Genomic DNA, 18,053 nt, shown 5'->3' with positions numbered 1-18,053 from the left:
CCATCCCCGTTGAATTCTGCAGCAAGCTGGAGAGAGACACAAGGGACCCAAGCGCCTCGGTGGGCCGGGTGGCTGACCTGCAGCGGGAGCGAACCGGGCTCTCCTAAGGCAGGCACGGCAATGCGTTTGCTCTCGGTGTGCGGTCCCTTTAAGAAGGCCCCTCCGCAGGCTCCGGGGCCAGTGCACCATGGGATCAGCCGCACGGAGCGGTGGGGGGGCTGGGCTGCCTTGCCCACACATTGCGGCGCAGCCTTTGGCAGGAGAAGCGAGACGTACCGAGGCCCTGTGCTCAGCCCGGTGGGGTGTGGCCGCTCCCCCTTTGCCGGGGAGCAGCGTGGCTGGCGATGATTTGATTGCACGCGCTGTATTTTTGCATTCTCTTTCTTTTGCTAGGTGCAGCCTCCTCCCCTCCATCATCCATGATGGCTGAGCCGCAGCCGGTGCCCTGTGCAATGCGGCTCCTTTCAGCTATTGCTATAGGGGTGCTGCTGGCAGGTCCCTCCTCGGCTGCAGCAGGGGATGCCCCGCCTGGCAAAATAGGTAGGCGCTGCTCCTTCTCACTGGAGAATGGAAGAGAGTCACTGAGATCACGACAATAGAAAAGATGAATGGGGAGGGGAGGCCAGCCAGCCACTGATCAGAAGAGACCAAGGAGTGGCAGAGTTTATGAATCTGCAGATTGCGGGGGGGGGCTAAGAGGCATTGGCAATGCTGGGGGCGGGGGGCAGAACCCAGCCTTGGAAGAGCAGCGGGTGCTGAACGCCAGGATTCAGGAGCATCAGCAGAAGCAACAAGGGCTGCTGTGATCAGGGTGGTGAAGCATTGCAGAGCTGTGGCTTTCAGTGCTGGCCTGTCCAGGGAGGGGGTGCAGCCATTGGTTTAGTTTGACTTCTATATGGAGGGGGCAGCTCCAGCCAGGCCAATGGGGGCTGGGGGAATTCTGCACCTGCCTGAGGCTTGCAATTTGGGGTTGGGGCAATGCTCTCCATGCTCCACCCAAACTACATCCATGGATGTAGCTGGGCAGGACTGGGATGTGTGGGTGAAGCTGTGGTAGCAGCGTTGCCTGCCCAGCTCTCGCCTGTGCTGTGCTTGGTTCCAGGCAGCACATCCTGAATCCACTCCTTTCACCTGGTGGGTAAAAGAAGAAATAACACAGACTATTCTAGTTCTCAAGGGGCTAGGTTGCCATGGACCTGGCGAGCCAGGTTTGCTTAGTGCCCTTGTGCTTGTGGCAAAACTAGCCCTCTAGCTGTCAGGAGATTGGGACTGATCTGCTGAGTGTGCCCCAGGCAGATGACCTGTGACATATGCCCACCTGGTGTCAGTTTGCTCGTGTGTATGTGTGTTCCCCTCCTTCCCCAGCTCAGGGCTGGTTTGTAGCATGGGTCCAGTCAGTTGTTTAGCTGAATTAGTCTCTAGATAGGAGAGGCCCTCGGGCTGCTGATGGCTTGTGCTGGTGCTGCGCTGTCACACTTGAGTGCATCTGGCATTTGGTAACGGACCCCCTCTGACCCTTGCTGTCCCCTCACATGGAGTTTCCCTCATCTGTCCCCATCACTCAGGTTCCTCGGCCCTTCCCAGGTCTGGGACCAATTTTATTTTGATCCCAGCCTTCTTGCCGGCTCACTAGGAGCTGAGTACCTTACGGTTGCTGCCTGGGGAGTCCTAGTCAATGCTCAAGCCCATTCCAAGGTCTCACATTACAGAGGCTGTGCTTTCTTGATCTGATGTGGTATGTGGGGATAGTCCATGCTTTGGGGTCCCCTCTGTACAAACTGCATCTCCCTGCGAAAGCAGCCTCCTGCAGATCTGCTACTCTGCTCTGTTGTGGCCATGGTGAAAGCTGCGGGTACATTTATCGTATCTAACAGGTCTATTTACCTTGCTTCCCCACTGGCAGCTGTGGTGGGTGCCGGGATAGGTGGCTCAGCAGTGGCCTACTTCCTGCAGCAGCACTTTGGACCACAGGTGCAGCTGGATGTATACGAGAAGGGCAGTGAGGGGGGTCGACTGGCCACCATCATCGTCAACAAGCAGCAGTACGAATGCGGTGGTGCCTCTATCCACTCACTCAGCCTGCACATGCAGGACTTCGTCAAGCTCCTGGGTGAGTGCTGCCTCTCCCCTCTGGTGCACACAGGGAGTGGACGGGAACCCCTCTGTCCTTGCCCCTTCCTTGGAGCTTGGGAAGAGAAGGTCCTCGGGGCTGACCCTGCTCCTCAGGAGAAACCTTCTGCTCCAGCCTGCAGGGTTGGGGTGTTTGCAGCACAAATTCCCCTCCCCTCCAGACAGCTAGGCCTCCGCGTACCTTAGGGGCCAATCATGAGTGCGGTGAGGATGGGAGGCTCAGCATCGCCAAACCCACCAGGCTGATGTGACATCCCAACGTGATGATCTGAATCCCCTTCAGAAAGGGCTGGTGTGGTCGGCACTCCTGCTCCCTGACCGCTCGACCCAAGGCAGGACGTAGATAGACCTTGGCGTGAGCTGTGTCCCTCATTCTGAGCTAGAGGCCAGGGAGTTGCAGGGTCGTAAAATGGCCAACAGCCTGCCCTCTGTGTTTGTTACACTCAATCCCTATCACTCCCTCATCCTGAGGGACATCCCAGGGCTCAGGCCTGGGATAGCAGAGGGGCACGACTGGGGCCGTGTGAGACTTGGGCTTGGAAAAGCATGGGCTGTGGTCAGGATCAAGGAGCTATTGCAGTGGACCTGATAGAAGCCAGTCTCTGGGTGCAGCATCAGTGGGAGTAATGCTTGAGGAGCAGGCGTTTCTATCATTGTGGCTAAGAGTCATGATCTGTTTTCTGTTCAGCCAACCCAGAAGCAGTGTGTGCCCCTAATTCGTGGCATCTCTCTAACAGGTCGTGTCTGTCCAGGGAGCGTGGGTCCTAAAGAGCCCACGGAGTTTCACACTGTGCATGTCATTAAGGTTAGGCCCATCCAGATTTCTAGTTCTCCGAGTTTGGGGCTGTTAGGACCTAGGGTTTGGTTCGGCTCATGGTAGAGAGAAGAGCCAGTGACACTTCGCCCCATCCCTGCTCCACATGCAGGGGCGTTTTGCTGTGGGCTCGGCAGCACTTGTGCCCATCAGCAGTATCAATGTATACAGTGAAGGCTTGTTGTCATGTGCCCCCCCGCCCCCATGCTCTAGATGGCTGACTTAGCTTCTCTCTCTGTCGCCCTCTGCAGGCCTGAAGCACCGACGAGAGGTGGCAGGGAAGAGCGCCATCTTCAGTGGGGAGCAGTTTGTCCTGGAGGAGACGGACTGGTACCTGCTGAACCTCTTCCGGCTCTGGTGGCATTATGGAATCAGCTTCCTGCGCCTACAGATGTGGGTGGAGGAGGTGATGGAGAAGTTCATGAGGTATGGGATGGCTTGGCAGCATCAGTGCTTCTGAGAGGGGAGAGAGTGGGTGTAGCCTTACGCTCTCAGCCCCAGGCTGGGTGCTATGCCCGATTCCCCCAGGGGACTCTGTCACCAGGTAGCCAAGCTGAGAGAGGGCACGTTAGCCCTCCAGGCTCGGCACAGGGGGCGGGATGTGTGTGTGCGCTGCTCCTGACTCCCTTTCTACTCACCTCCTGCAGGATCTATAAGTACCAGGCACATGGCTATGCCTTCTCCAACCTGGAAGAGCTCCTGCGCTCACTGGGTGGTGAAACCTTCATCAACATGACTCAACGTTCTGTGGCCGAGTCCCTGCTGGAGGTGGGCGTCACGCAGCGCTTCATTGACGACGTCATCGCAGCTGTCCTGCGCTCCAGCTATGGCCAGTCAGTGCTCGTGCCCGCCTTCGCAGGTGAGGCCCGGCTGGTCGTGCCAGTGCCCTGTGATGGCCTCAGGAGCCTCCTTGGAGCCGGCAGCTGGTGCTGCTCAGTGGACCCGGGGACGCTCTGACATTGGGACATCTGAAGCCAAAGACAAGCATGTATCTCCACTGGGAGCAGGCGTCCTGGGGAAATGCCTCCCTTCCACGATGGAGTCTAAACCCCACTGTTCCTTTTCGCAGGGGCCATGTCGCTGGCAGGGGCTCAGGGCAATGCATGGGCTGTGGAAGGCGGCAACAAGCTGGTGTGTTCGGGTTTGCTGAAGCTAACTAAAGCCAAAGTGATCCAGGCCAGGGTGACAGGTGTCTCTCTGCACAGCTCAGGTGAGCCAGCTGGGGCTCCTGCCTTCGCGGGGGGTGAGGAGGGGAAGTTGACACTGGGGACTGTATATCTGCCAATGGGGCTGGGCCCACGTCTGTAGGGCTAGGGGCCTCAGTGGAGTAGGGGTATATTTAGGACTAGTGCATTTCCCTCTTGCCTTTGGATTGAGGGGCACAAGCAGAGCAATGGGGGAAGCAGAGAGCAGAAAATAGCAGATCTGCTGGTGGGATGCAGAGGGCTGAAAGGCCCCAGATTTCCTTCTCCACTGCCATCCCACAGCCCTCTGCTTTTGCTGTTTCCCCCTGCTCTGCCCATTTGCGTCTGTTAGGTTTGGGTGGATGCCTTCTCCCTGTGCTGTCATGGTATCATAAAGCATTGATGTGAGGGTGCCTGGAATGAGTCACGCTGAGAATGCCACATACCACAGAGCAGACTGCAAGAAACAGGGCAAACACTCCCCAAAACTGGTGGTTTATTCTAGGGCTGTCAAGTGATTTAAAAAAATTAATCGCACTGTTAAGCAATAATAGAATACCATTTATTTAAATATTTTTGGATATTTTCCTACATTTTCAAATATATTGATTTCAATTACGACACAGAATACAAAGTGTACAGTGCTCACTTTATATTTATTTTTATTACAAATATTTGCACTGTAAAAAACAAAAGAAATAGTATATTTCAATTCATCCACTACACTAATACAAATATTGTAGTGCAATCTCTTTATCTCATTCCTGTCGGATTTGGGAAGGCACGTCAGATGCTTAAACCTTGGGTCGAGTGCTGTATCTATCCATAGAAATCTCACAACCTTCTTTGCGTTTTGTCAAATCTGCTGTGAAAGCGTTCTTAAAACAAACATGCTGGGTCATCATCCGAGACTGTTATAACATGAAATATATGGCAGAATGTGGGTAAAACAGAACAGGAGACATTCAGTTCTCCCCCAAGGAGTTCAGTCACAAGTTTAATTAACACATTATTCTTTTTAATGAGCAATATCAACATGGAAGCATGTCCTCTGGAATGGTGGCCGAAGTATAAAGGGGCATATGAATGTTTAGCATATCTGGCATGTAAATACGTTGCAATGCCAGCTACAAAAGTGCCGTGCAAACACCTGTTCTAACTTTCAGGTGACATTGTAAATAAGGAACAGGCAGCAGTATTATCTTGTAAATGTAAACAAACTTATTTGTCGTAGTAATTGGCTGAACAAGAAGTAGGACTGAGTGGACTTGTAGGCTCTAAAGTTTTACTTTGTTTTGTTTTTGAGTGCAGTTATGTAACAAAAAAAATCTACATTTGTAAGTTACACTTTCTTGATAAAGAGATTGCCCTACAGTACTTGTATGAGGTGAATGGCTGTGGCTGGACAGGTCTGTGGCGAGGGAGAGATGTGAAATGGGAGGCTGCAGTGCAGACCCCTCACACCAGAGGGTGCAGTGAGGCTAGCATGTGGCTCCAAAGCTCTGTGCTGAAATAGTGGAGAGCTCTGGCATCTCTGTGGGAGCCGGCGTTTCTCCAGTCGCTGGGGAGGGAGGCTGTTGCCCCATCCCTGTCTGCTGCCACGGGAAAGGGAATGTTTATTGATCAGCTGCAGTTTGTCTCCTTTGCTCAGGGACCCTGTGTTGCCCAATAGGTCTGCCAGGTGACTCCCCAGGACTGGAATGGGGATATGGGAGGAAGGGGGGGTGTTACAATCTAATAGTGAGATACAATGGGAGTCGGGAGGGGGAGGGCACTAGACTGGAATAGCAGGGAGCTGCAGGTCAGCACTGAGGTGCATTGGCAGAGCTGAGATGGGCTGCAGGTCAGGATGTAGAGCAGGGAGCGTGCCCAATGCTTTGCCTGGCTTGCTTGTGCTCTCAGTGCTCCCGTCTTCCTGAGCGGTGAACCCAATGCTGTTGGCAAATGATGCTCTGGGCCCTGGTCTGGTGGCTGTACTGAGTCTCCGTGCTGTCCCTTTGCAGACGGGAAAGCCCTGTACCAGGTGCGCTACGAGGACGATGAAGGCCAAGGTTCTGCCTTTTACGACATGGTGGTTATCGCCACGCCACTGCATTCTGGCAGGAGCAACATCACCTTTGAGAACTTTGACCCCCCCATCACTGACTTCCCTGGCTCCTTCCATCCCACCATCACCTCCGTCGTCCATGGCTACCTCAACTCCTCCTATTTTGGCTTCCCTGACCCCAAGCTCTTCCCCTTCGCTAGCATCCTCACCACTGACTCCCCCGACCTCTTCTTCAAAGCTATGGACAACATCTGCCCCGTCAACATCTCAGGCGCCTTCCGGCGCAAACAGCCCCAGGAGGCTGCCATCTGGCGGGTCCTCTCCCAGCAGCCCCTGGACAAGCAACAGCTGAAGACCCTCTTCCGCTCCTACTATTCAGTCCAGGTGACGGAATGGCAGGCTTATCCCCACTATGACTCCACCAAGAGCATCCCGCCCATCATCCTCCACGACAACCTCTTCTACCTCAACGGTGTGGAGTGGGTGGCCAGCTCCATGGAAATGGCTGCCGTGGCAGCTAAGAATGTGGCGCTACTGGCATACAACCGGTGGTACCAGGACCTGGAGAAGATTGACCAGAAGGACTTGATGCATAAGGTGAAGACTGAACTGTGACACAAGGGAGGCTGCTAGGGAGCTGGCCTGGAGCCTCTTCATTTACTAGCCTGCTGAGGATTTTTTGTTGGGGGAGAGACCACTGGATTTCTGGATGAGAGAAGGGGAGGGTCTGACCAATGAGTTCCTTGTATGTTGTTGCCTTCAGTAACACCGCCCCTGCACCACCCTGTGGCGCTAATGCCAGGTGCCTGCTACAGGCATCAATGCTCAGGCTTCCTCCCTACCCAGCCAGCACCAGGGAGGGGTGAGTAGGGAACCTAAGCTCATTGCCAGGGAACTGCCAGCCAGGACCCATTTCAGATCCTAAGTTGGGCTGGGGCTGTCCATCCTTAAAATGGCCAGTGCTGAGGATGGGGTGGGATGTGCAAATCCATTCTCTGGTCACTTATCATCTGGGGCTCGAGCGTGGGATCCCATGAGACTTTCAAGGGGTGAGACCTGATGATGGCAAGAGCAGATATGTGGTCATATATTTTAGGCCCCATGCCCTTACCCATATGGGGCCACGTACCGTGGGCACAGATCCAGAGGTGGATATGGACCTTCGAGTATGACCCACCTGGCAAGACCCAGCTATCCTATAGAGCAGTGCTGAGTCTAGGCAACTGCCTGGCCCCAGCATTTCCTGGGCAGGACTCCCCTGGCTGGCAGTGCAGTCGGACTCCTTGCTCTAGTTGCTGGGATTGTCCTCAGTCCTTGCAAGTTCAGCGCTGGACCCAACACTCAGGTCTTGGCAGGTATGTGGTTCTCCAGCTGCGACCAGGTCTGTGCTTTGAGTCTGTATGACTAGTGGGTCCCTCTCAGCTTCTCACCCAGAGCTGCTCTTGCTTTGTTAACCAGGCCCATCAGCTCCCCTCTAAATGCAGGCAGGGCAGGGGTTGGGGGGAACTGCCAGATAGAGGGGCTGACGCTGCAGCAGCCACAAGGCCCGCAAACCTCCTCTCTAGAAGCATGACCTACAAACCCCTTTCCTAACCTTGACCCCTTGGGCCTTGCTAGGCTCTCTAAGCCCATGCATTGGGGACAGACTGAACGCACACTCAAGAAGCGCTGTAGCGGCTGGCGATCCTTGGCAGGTTCCCTGGGGCAGAGGGATTGATGCTCGGTTTAAGACGGTTTTCAACCTTTCTTGAATCATGTCCCCTGAATCTTAAAAAATAACCGAACAAAGTAATCTAGAGGGAACTGGGGCCATTAATACATTGATTCCAATAAAGGGGTTTCTGCTTGTAGTAAATCAGTGCTTTGATCTGCTGTCCAACTGTACAAAGACTAGAAAACCTTTTAAAAGTATGTCCCTTAATATCCACCCAGTGTTCAGGGCAGTATTTCTCAGTTTCAGCATTGAAGACCCTGTATGCCCCTTCACAACACACACTGAATTGACCCAGATGCTGCTCTGTCAGACAGGAATGGCTGGGTCAGACTTCAGCGCGTGGCGTTGTGACTCCATGAGTGAGGGGAAAAGGCTGGCAGTGCCGCCTAGAAAGTTAGATGTGCGGTGCCCCCTGGCTGAGAGCTGCTTGTGAGCTGAGTGAAAGCTCTCCTTGCCCAGAGCCATGTGGCCTCCGCAGTCTCACCCACCAGCCCACGGCGGCCGTGTGGCCCCGATGAGTTGAGACTGCTCTGCTGGCTGGCTGGATAGGCCCTGTGGTAACAGAGATGGAAAATGATCAGCAGCATCCCCAATGGAGGGGGGCTGAGGAATAGTTTGGGGGGAAGAGTTCAATTTTTTGGGACTAGAAGAAAAGCATTAGCACCCCCTTCTGACTCCTTGAGAAATGGCTAGCTCCACTGTGGGAGGGTGGCCTGCGTGCTGGGGCTGGTGTGCCGGAGGAGAAGTAGATGCCAAGGAGCCAGGTTGGTTTGGCTGAGGAGCGGTGCCAGCAGATTATGGTGAGGGATGCGCTCTATTGTCAGTCTCCAGCGCTGTCTCTGAACTGCAGAGCAGAGCAGGTAACCTGCCAACACAGCTCCAGCAGGGCCAAGGCACAAGGGGTCCTGCCTCTCTTCTGACCTTCCCCATTAAAGCTCCCAGGCTGTTTGGGTTGGTGGCTTGCTTGCTGTACCCAGAGGAGCTGGGCTGGCTCTGGGGGGGACAGTGACTGAGGTGGGGATGGGGTGGTGGCCATCACCTCTTCCTTGCGGGAGAAATACTTTCCTTGGTAGAAACAGGGAGCTAGTGTTCTGTACCAAGACTGCCTGGCCCAGGGCACTGGCCAAGCCTTCCCACCTCTTTGCCTAAGTTTCCCCATGTGTACAATAGGTACCACAGTACTGGTTGAGAGGCTGAGTTGGTCAGTGTCTGTGAAGGGCTATGGCGCTGCTGAAGGTTAGCCCAGCTCACGCTCATCATGCAGATGCTGCCACTTTTACCAGGGCCAGCCAGATTTTGCCTGTTTTTCAGTATCCCTCCCTGAACAGCAGGGGTGGGGTAGCTGCAGGAGACCCTGCGCTCTGTGAGGGGGCAGTAGCAGGGCCTGGTGCCATTGTTCTGTTGATGGATGCTGCAGAGGGCGTTGGAGAGGCTGGCAAAGGGGACATGGGCTCTGATCAGCCTGGAGAGGAGGGATTGACACCCCCACTGTGCCGAGGGGCAGTCCTGTCTAGTGCCCAAAGATCAGCCAGGAACCAGCCCCTTCCCTGTGCTGCCTGGCTCTGTACCTGAACCAGGCTTACCTGGGGTGAGAGGCCAATGCTGTGACCCCCTTCCACTCCCAGCTGTGTTCTGACCCCATCCTCGACCTCTGCTGCCCCGCTCCTGGGAGCTAGTATGCTCCATGTATGGCTGGACATGGTAGCCTTCTCCAGGGGTCCTGCCCCTCCCCAAGGGGTGATTTCTACGGTGGGCTTCCCACTCATTAGCACGCACTGCCCTTGGAAGGCAGCAAAAGCCCTTAGGCCCTTGGCACCCAGCCAGGCTTCCTGCTCCAACCTGGACCCTGCTATCGGGTGTTCCAGTGGACAGGCCCTGTCCCGGTGGCACTGAGATAAGGCAAGTTCCTCAGCTGGGTGCAGCCAACAAGGGTGGCAGGGGCCAGGGAGCCTGGAATTTCAGAGACAGCATCTGCTGCTGGGGCTTAGGTTCAGCAGACATGCCCCCTCCCCAATGATAGCTGCTGGCAGTGGCGCACAGCAGCCCTGGCTTGTGCTTTCACCAACACCTGGCAGGTCAGAGAGTTGTGGAATCAGCTGCAGCGAGCTGGGGTCAGGATGCATTGTACTCCCATCAAATACAACCCCCGCCCTCCCTCGCAGACCTGGGGCGGGTGCAGGGCTAGCCTGGCCACAGACTGGATCTCCTGAGCTGGTGCTGCTGGGAGCTATAGGAGGAAATCAGGCCAGGAGCAGCTGCCTCTCCCGGCCTCTGCCTGAGGTGGTTTGGGACCTGCCCATGAAATGTTGCCTCCCTTCTGGTCATGCTGCCTGGTTGTGAGAAGGGGCAGCCCCTTGGGCTCGGTGTGCCAGTTAGCCCGAATGGCAGTGCAGCAATGCAAGTGTGTGAACAGGAGCCCAGAACTGAGCAGCTGCTGAGCAAGGGAAGCAGGTGACAGGCAGCAGCCAATGGGGCTGAAGTGCTGTCTTGAGGGGCATGGGGAGTGGCAGTTGCCATTCACAGCTCCCAAGCCTTGCAGAAGTAGAGCCCTGCATGGCAAACATCCCCATCTTCCCCCCGCCCCCTCCCCCACATTCTTCTGCTTGAGGAGCTAGCTTGGGGCGAGGGGGTTGCAGGATGGCTTTCTTTCCAGGGCCTGCTGCAAGCTGCAGAGCTGGCACAGCACACGTGGCACCCCAAAGAGCAGGGCCTTGCAGCAGTTGCTCATGCTGGAGACCAGCTAGGAATATGTGGGCGCAAAGGAGCAAACCATCTCTAGTCCAAGCAGCTGCCTCCTTGCTTCAGATTCCGCCCCCCTCCCCCCTACACACACACTGTGCTCGTGCCTTGACCACCCCTCCTTGTGGGAGAGGCTTGGTGGGCACTGGCTGGGGCCCTTGCCAAATGGATCCAGCAAGAGGAGGAGGCTGGTCAGACGAGAGCTGGTGTCCATACACGGAGGCCAGGGGTTTGGTGCTGCCAGCATGGAGTGAGGGTGAGAGGACCCTCTTGTCCTCAGAAGATGCAGGTGCAGCCCACGGCAATGGTCTCCATGACCATCTTGTACTCCTTGTGGCACCTCTTCTTCTTCCTGCGGGTCTTGGTTCCTGAGCCCTCAGGGGGGTGGCACAGGAGCCGGTGGACAGGCAGCTTGCTGTAGATAGGGATGCTGATGATGGTGCGGTCCTCCTGCATGGTGAAGGGGTTGATACAGCCAATGCAGAGGCACTGAGCCTCTGGGATGTCTGCTGGGATCCTCATTGCATCGTGGTTTATACTAGGGAAGAGTGAGAGCGTGAGGCTGACAGAGCCTGTAGGGGAAAGCGGGGACACGGGCGGGAGTGCAGGCCACTTGCACGCAGAGGCGCCTTGGACGAGTGTGTGTGTGAGAGCGGGCAGTGCCTGTACACAGGGAAGGGGGAATACGTGCTGCAGTAACGTGTAGAAATGAGCCTGCACCGGGCTCTGCCTGTGCATGGGGAGATGCCCATGCATGAATCAGTGGGCACCCATGTTGCAATGCCCACACATGGAGGAATGGGGTCATATACGGCAATGGACACATGGATGCTCAGGGATGCAGATCACTCACTCAGTGCAATCACTTCCCAATGGAACAGCATCCATAGGGGTTCTCCACTTGGTTAGTGCCCATTAGGTTCCCTTCACAGCAGATCCCTGTTCGTTTGTGGGTGCTAGTGAGAGCCCTACCCTGGGAGTGCTAGTCCCCAGGGGCACTTTGCCCTGCAGTCTCACCTGTAGGTCCACGGAGACAGACTCCTCTTGTTGGACCTCCAGAGCCTCAGGTTGACCTGACACTTGCTGTCAGCTGGCTCCGAGCTGTTCCGCAGCTGGCTCACCATCTCCTGGATGCTCTGTTCATAATCCTCCAGCAGGGTGTAGGAGCTGTCTGCTGCTGAGATCATGGAGTTCCTCTTCAGCACGGGGTCGGGGCTGGGTGTCTGGGCCTCTGGCAGCTGGACCTCATACCTACCCGCTCCTTTCCTCTTTCCTTTCACTCCCTTGCTATGGTCCTTGGGTTCGGTGGTAGCAGCCCACGCGAAGGAGACAGAGAGAGCGCAGAAGAGAAGCTGAGAAGGAAGCCAGGACAGGGCATGACTCTCCAGGCACGGGCCAGCACTGTGAATACTTCCAGCCAGACCATACTGGGCTGGCGCTGGGGCCCAAGGACGTTATGTTCAAAGGGAACAATATTCTATCATAGGAATCGCCAACCCTACCAGGGCTGGAATGTCCCAGAGGGGCATCAGTGCAGGGCAGTATGGGGTCCGGTGGTAAAAACAGGCCAGGACAGCAGGACTCCTGTGTTCCCTTCCTGAGTGTCAGGGCCTTGTTGGGTGACCCTGGGTGAGGCCACCATGGATGTAGAGGCTCTCTACACAAACATCCCACACACAGATGGAATACAAGCTGTCAGGAACAGTATCCCTGATGATGCCACAGCACAACTGGTTGCTGAGCTCTGTGCCTTTATCCTCACAACACAACTAATTTCAAATTTTGATGACAATGTATATCTCCAGATCAGTGGCACTGCTATGGGCGGCCGCATAGCCCCCACAATATCAAGATTTTTTGGCCGACCTGGAACAACGCTTCCTCAGTTCTCGTCCCATCATGCCTCCTTCTCTACCTACGCCTACATTGAAATGACATCTTCATCATCTGGAACCCCATGGGAAGGAGGCTCCTGGAAAAATCTCACACCAGGATTCACAGCTTCCACCCACATCAACCTCAGCCTGGACCAATCTAACACGGGAGGTCACTTCCTAGACACCACGATGCAAATAAGTGATGGTCACATTACAACCACCCTATACTTGAAACCTACCGGACTGCTATGCCTACCTCATAGCCTCCAGCTTCCATCCCGGGCACACCACCACAATCCATTGTCTTACAGGCCAAGCACTGAGGTTACAACTGCATCTGCTCTAACGCCCTGCAGACAGAGACCAACACCTACAAAATCTCCCACCAAGCATTCTCAAATTTTCAATACACCCGCACGAGGAAATAAGGAAATGGATCAACAGAGCCAGACATGTACCCAGAAGCTCCTAAACTAGCAAGACAAAAAACCCAAGAAAGAAACCAACAGGACTCCACGGCCATCACATTCAGTTCCCCAAGCTAAAACCTCTCCAACGCATCATCAGGGATCTAACAACCCATCCTGGACAATGATCCCTCACTTCACAGCCTTGGGTGGCAGGCCCGTTCTCGCCGCACAGACAAGCCTGCCAACCTGAAGCATATTCTCACCAGTAACGCTGCACACTGCCACCATAGTAACTATAGCTCAGGAACCATCCACATGCAACAAACGATGCCAACTCTCCCACATATCTACACGCTGCGACACCATCACAGGACCTATCCAGATCACCACAACCATCACCGAATTCATTCATCTACAATGTCCACCAATGTAATTACCACACCAGTATGCCAGCATACCCTCTGCTATGTACATTGGCCAAACTGGACAGTCTCTATGGAACAAGGATAAAATGGACACAATATTAGGAATGGAATATACAAAACCTGTGGAGAACACTTCCAACCTCCCGGCCACAATCCAATAGCAGATCTTAAGGTGGCCAACCTGCAGCAAAAAAAACTTCAGGACCAGACTCTCCAAAGTGAAACTGCTGATTCAAGTTCATCTGCAAATTTGACACATCAGCTCAGGATTAAACAAAGACTGTGAATGGTGCTTGCCACTACAAACCAGTTCTGCTCTCCCTGGTTTTACACACCGTCAACTGCTAGAACAGGGCCCTCATCCTCCCTGATTGAACTAACCTCGTATCTCTAGCTTGCTTCTTGCTTGCATATATATACTGCCCCTGGAAATTTCCACTACATGCATCCGACGAGGTGGGTATACACCCACGAAAGCTCATGCTCCAAAACGTCTGTTAGTCTATAAGGTGCCACAGGATTCTTTGCTGCCTTTACAGATCCAGACTAACATGGCTACCCCTCTGATACTCAAACTCTCTGTGCTTCAGTAAAGGGGGCAAATGAGATAGATTCTCCTTTGTAACCAGCTCGCAGGTGGGGATTCCAGCAATGATCATGTCTGGGGGGAGATTGCCCTGTGGAATCTAAGCTCCTGGGGGTGGTGTTTCCTGTAAGGTGGTAACCTCAGGTGCCCCCTATGTTGGCTGGGTACATGGGGCAGCTGACTGGCTCAGCCGTGCTCCTGTTTAGCAGCAGCTGGCAGCGTTTCCAGCGTGCTAGTGGGGAGAGCACCATGATGGCAGTTCCAAAGCTAGGCTGGCTGAATAGCTGCTTGTTGCAAGTGCCCTGAATGTTGAAATGATGGAGGGGGGAGGCCGTTTCAGAAAGTCAGGACAAACTCCCTAGTAAGCTGGACAGGCCGGGGGGAGGGGACTAGCCCCCATGTCGGGTCGGTTTACTAATGGGATAGAAAAGGTTTCTCTCTGCATTGGCCTAGGAGGAAAAACAAACAGAGCTTTGGTCTGTTTGTTTCCTTAGCCAACGTTTGCAGGACTTGGCATGGCAGAGACCTGGAGGAGGAAATGATTATGGAGAGACAGCGGCTAGTCTAGCTTCCCTGGTGAAATGCAAAAGGGTAAATTCACCATGGCAAGTCAGTGGTGAACACCTGCCATGCTAAAGACTGGTAGTGACACAGGGATGTGTGGTGCACATCTGCAATTCCCACCCTGATGCCACCTCTAGCGGCCCGCTTGTCCTCATGAAAAGTGAGGAGGGGGATTCTGGGTGTTGTACCTGCAGGGGCTACGGCAGAACATTACATCAACTCAGCTGGATGACTCATGAGTGTGAAGGATCCACAGCCAGAGCGATGTAGTTGAACCAACCTAAGTCCCGGTGTAGCCAGCACTAGATTGAAGGATAGCTACCCCGGGGGAGGGGGGGTGGTTTTGCTGCCGTGCCTGGAGAACCCCTCCCACTGCTGCAGCACACGTCTATGCTGAAGCATTGTGCCACTGCGGTGGTGTGAGGGGAGGCTTAGCCTGGGATACGCCGACCCTCTGGAGCCACTGGTGCAAACTCTGATAGGGACAGTGCCCCCACCCCTGGGGAGGCTGCCTGACCCCCTCATCTCTCGCAGGTAGATCAAGTGAGCTGTGTGCAGCTTCCTATGTCTTCACTGCTAGCCCCCCAGCCCCTGTTTGTTGTGCATGGGTGTTCTAGCCATGCTAGGAAAAGGTATTTCCATTTCCCCTGCCCCTTGAATAAAATGCACTTCCCCTCCCCAGCTTACTGCTGTGCTTTGTTGGGTGGACTATTTGTCCCCTACCCCAGAAGTGGCTGCATTGCTGTAGGGAATCTGCATGTGTGTAGGGTTTGCAGACAGTTAAAGTGCGTTAGAGTAGAAATACTGAATAATGTAATCATTAGACAAACCCTCCTGGATTTCCTTCCCCGCCCCCACCCTTGTGTCTCCTTCTCTCTAGCACTCCATTCTGTGGTTGGTTCTTGTGGTGTCAAGGGGGTGCCAGAGTACCTGAGCCCCCAGGAACTGGGCTACTGAGGTACCTGCCCTGTGTCCGAAAAAGATGCCATTCTCCTGGCACAGTACATGACCTGAGTTGTCTCTCCTCTGTCTGGTGTGAGCCAGTGCTTTACCCTTTGGCCATTCATCTCTGCTCCCTCCCTTCCTGTCTCCGGCCCAGTCACAGTGCAGGGCTCTCTGGCAATGTGTCTCACACTTCTCCCTGCAGGAACCTGCTCCATCCTTAAAGGGCAGGGCAAGCTTCCCAACAGCAAACAAAGCCACCATTTCTACATATCGTCCCCAGTTGCAACTGGACACAGGAGTCTTCTTCACTCCCTGTCCTAAACTCGTGGGTTGTGACATTGTGCCCAGATAAACAGCTTCCATGCCCCACCTCAGAGGTGGCTGCATTTCATTGCTGGGTGCCATGATTCCTACATGTGTCTTAGCTTGCAGAGTGCTTGGGATCCTTGGGGCTGAAAGGAGCTCTCTAGATGCAAGTCGTTCTCTAGGCAGGAGCTATCACACTGGCCTCTTTGCACTGGAATCTCTGCAGCCCACAGGCTCTGTGACTGTTTTGTCCCAGCTATGCCAGGCGTGGGGAGCAATAACTCATCCAGGCAGAGCGCCTGTTTCCAAAGCAAACAAACCCAACCAGCCCTTAATAAACAGAGTGGAAATAAAAAGCACCAAGTTAGTGAAAGCAGCCCAGGCACCTACCAGGGATGGAGCCCAGTCCATGGCAGAGGGCGACTCGGAGAATCCTCGCCGCAGTGTGACGGGAACAGCATGAACCAGGCGATTTAAAAAGGAAAGCATCAGCCCCTAATCTCTGCAGTGCCTGGGGGTGGGTCTGGCAGCACAATGAGCTTTCCCCAGGTGCCAGCATGGATGTTGACAGAGGGACAATGGCTGGTGTTGTCTGGTGCTGCAGGCAGAACGTGGGCTCCTCATGGCCCACGTGCACTTTGCTGACAGCGTGAGCTTACGGGCTGTATTTGCTTAAATACCTGCTATCCAGCACCGGGGCAGGCTGAAGGCAAAGTCCCCTGGGAGAACTTTGGAAAGGGTAGATGTGCCATGCAGACAGGCTGTGGTGTGCTTTGTGCAGGCTGGGTAGGGCAGTGGCAGGAACACAGGGCTGGGAGCAGGTGCCCTGAGTTCTAGTCCTGGCTCTGGACGATGCAGTCACGCCCCCACTTCCCAGGATATGGAGGCTCCTCTCTAGCCAAGGGTTTGGATTCAGCTGATGAGAAGCTGTTCGGTGGCCTGGGTGAGATATTGAGGAGGTCACAGCTCAGTCCCTGGTGCATAGGACGCTGCCCCCAGCTAATGGCACAGTATATGCCCTAAAGAGACAGACCTCGAGTGATGGCTCCTGGTGCATGACTTGGCCAGCCAGCTGTCTTCTTCCTCTGATGAGCTGAGGTCCCAGAGCACCCTCAGTGTTCCTGCCTAGAGGTATGGTGCCCCCTAGGCTGACTGATGAGCGGTGCAGAGAACTGGCTTCAGGCCTCCCAGCCTTGCCAGCTCAGGTCAGTTGAGGCAGAGAAGTGGCTAGGTGATGTTATTGTTCATTTCCACCACACATATCAGTGGCTTCTCTGAAACCCTCTTTACCCTTCCCCCAGGGCTTTGCAGACAATGGAGTGGATGCGCCCAAAGAAATGCAGGTGTTTGTAGGGCACAGCAGAAGCCTGCCTGTGCACCCGGCAGAGGGCCTGGTTTTGGAGCTGCTGGTAAGCTGCAGCCGGGCGATGCTCTGGACCGTCCTGGATGTGGCAGCACACAAACATACACTCTCATGGTGCATAAGGGCTGTGGCCCTCCAGAGTCGTGCCAGTCTGTTTGCAGGGGGACAAGCAAGACAGAAGTGGGCCCCCCGGGGGCCTCAGGCCAGAGAGTAAGGAAAGCTGCCCTGTATCTTCCTTGGTGAGTTTAACGCTGGATAAATGTATAATGCTAACCACAGGGAGCTGGAGCACCCCCTTGGCTGCGTGACCCAGTGAGAAATCTTCACAGCCCTTTTCAGGAGGAACTGGCTTGGGTGGTTGTGTATTCATGACAGTTGAATCAGTCTATGCATTGTGCTCTGTCGTGTGGTGCAGCGGGGCCAGGAGTCCCTTCCACCATGGCTCCCGCCAGGCCACGAATTAGGGTCTGAATATGTACCCTGGGTGGGGCAGGTTCTCTTTCCCTCTGTGAGCCTGGATCTGGTTTGCAGCAGAGCTACTGCTGTGTGCAATTGTCATGTCTGGGTTTTGCCACACGATGGTGTTGTCCTAAAGCCAAATGGTTTGACACCCGCTGGCGATCATACCCAGCCCTCTCCCTCAGACTAGCGTGGATGCTGGAGAGCAGAGGTGGGCTTCTTCTCTGTCCCTTGGGGTTTCCCTTCTCCCTCCTTTGCTTCTCACCCACACCCGTAACGATAAGCAAGAGCTGATGTGCCTCAAGCACCTTTCACCCCAGCACTTTCCCAGCTCCAAGTGGACCTGAGCAGAACTGGGCCCCCTGTCACTTTGCTGCAGACCTGAACTGCTTCAAACCTTGTAGCAACTGCAGGGCTGGAACCCCGATAGCCTGCTCCCAAAACACAGGCTGCAGCCTTTGGGCTACTAGGGACTTTCCCAGCATGGCCA

General features: G+C 54.8%; 2 protein-coding genes across 2 annotated transcripts; one reads left to right on the top strand and one right to left on the bottom strand.

The window, feature by feature from the left end:
• Positions 1-213: 213 nt before the first annotated feature.
• Positions 214-8,030, top strand: PCYOX1L (prenylcysteine oxidase 1 like). Its single transcript, XM_032794412.2, has 6 exons — positions 214-540; positions 1,904-2,110; positions 3,196-3,370; positions 3,592-3,803; positions 4,014-4,154; positions 6,132-8,030. Exons 1-6 carry the CDS (start codon positions 420-422, stop codon positions 6,788-6,790), a joined length of 1,515 nt encoding a protein of 504 aa, XP_032650303.1. The 5' UTR covers positions 214-419; the 3' UTR covers positions 6,791-8,030.
• Positions 8,031-9,045: 1,015 nt separating this feature from the next.
• Positions 9,046-16,230, bottom strand: IL17B (interleukin 17B). The gene is made up of 3 exons (XM_032794416.2): positions 16,132-16,230; positions 11,646-11,980; positions 9,046-11,166 (listed from the first exon to the last, which is right to left on the bottom strand). Exons 1-3 carry the CDS (start codon positions 16,228-16,230, stop codon positions 10,905-10,907), a joined length of 696 nt encoding a protein of 231 aa, XP_032650307.2. The 3' UTR covers positions 9,046-10,904.
• Between the last annotated feature and the right edge of the window lie 1,823 nt (positions 16,231-18,053).

This window comes from Chelonoidis abingdonii, chromosome 7 (genome assembly GCF_003597395.2).
Source record: "Chelonoidis abingdonii isolate Lonesome George chromosome 7, CheloAbing_2.0, whole genome shotgun sequence".
In the NCBI taxonomy this organism is placed as follows: Eukaryota; Metazoa; Chordata; order Testudines; family Testudinidae; genus Chelonoidis; species Chelonoidis abingdonii.
Note: the sequence above shows the minus strand (reverse complement) of the source record. Positions and strands in the feature narration are given on the sequence as shown.

What these genes read in the sequence shown, in the direction of transcription:
- PCYOX1L (XM_032794412.2), top strand. Translation starts at nt 420, where the DNA reads ATGATGGCTGAGCCGCAGCCGGTGCCCTGTGCAATGCGGCTCCTTTCA. An exon ending in GCTCGTGCCCGCCTTCGCAG is followed by an intron (nt 3,804 to 4,013) that starts GTGAGGCCCGGC and finishes TCCTTTTCGCAG; the next exon opens with GGGCCATGTCGCTGGCAGGG. An exon ending in TGTCTCTCTGCACAGCTCAG is followed by an intron (nt 4,155 to 6,131) that starts GTGAGCCAGCTG and finishes GTCCCTTTGCAG; the next exon opens with ACGGGAAAGCCCTGTACCAG.
- IL17B (XM_032794416.2), bottom strand. Translation starts at nt 16,230, where the DNA reads ATGCTTTCCTTTTTAAATCGCCTGGTTCATGCTGTTCCCGTCACACTG. An exon ending in TGGACTGGGCTCCATCCCTG is followed by an intron (nt 11,981 to 16,131) that starts GTAGGTGCCTGG and finishes CTTCCTTCTCAG; the next exon opens with CTTCTCTTCTGCGCTCTCTC. An exon ending in CTGTCTCCGTGGACCTACAG is followed by an intron (nt 11,167 to 11,645) that starts GTGAGACTGCAG and finishes ACTCTTCCCTAG; the next exon opens with TATAAACCACGATGCAATGA.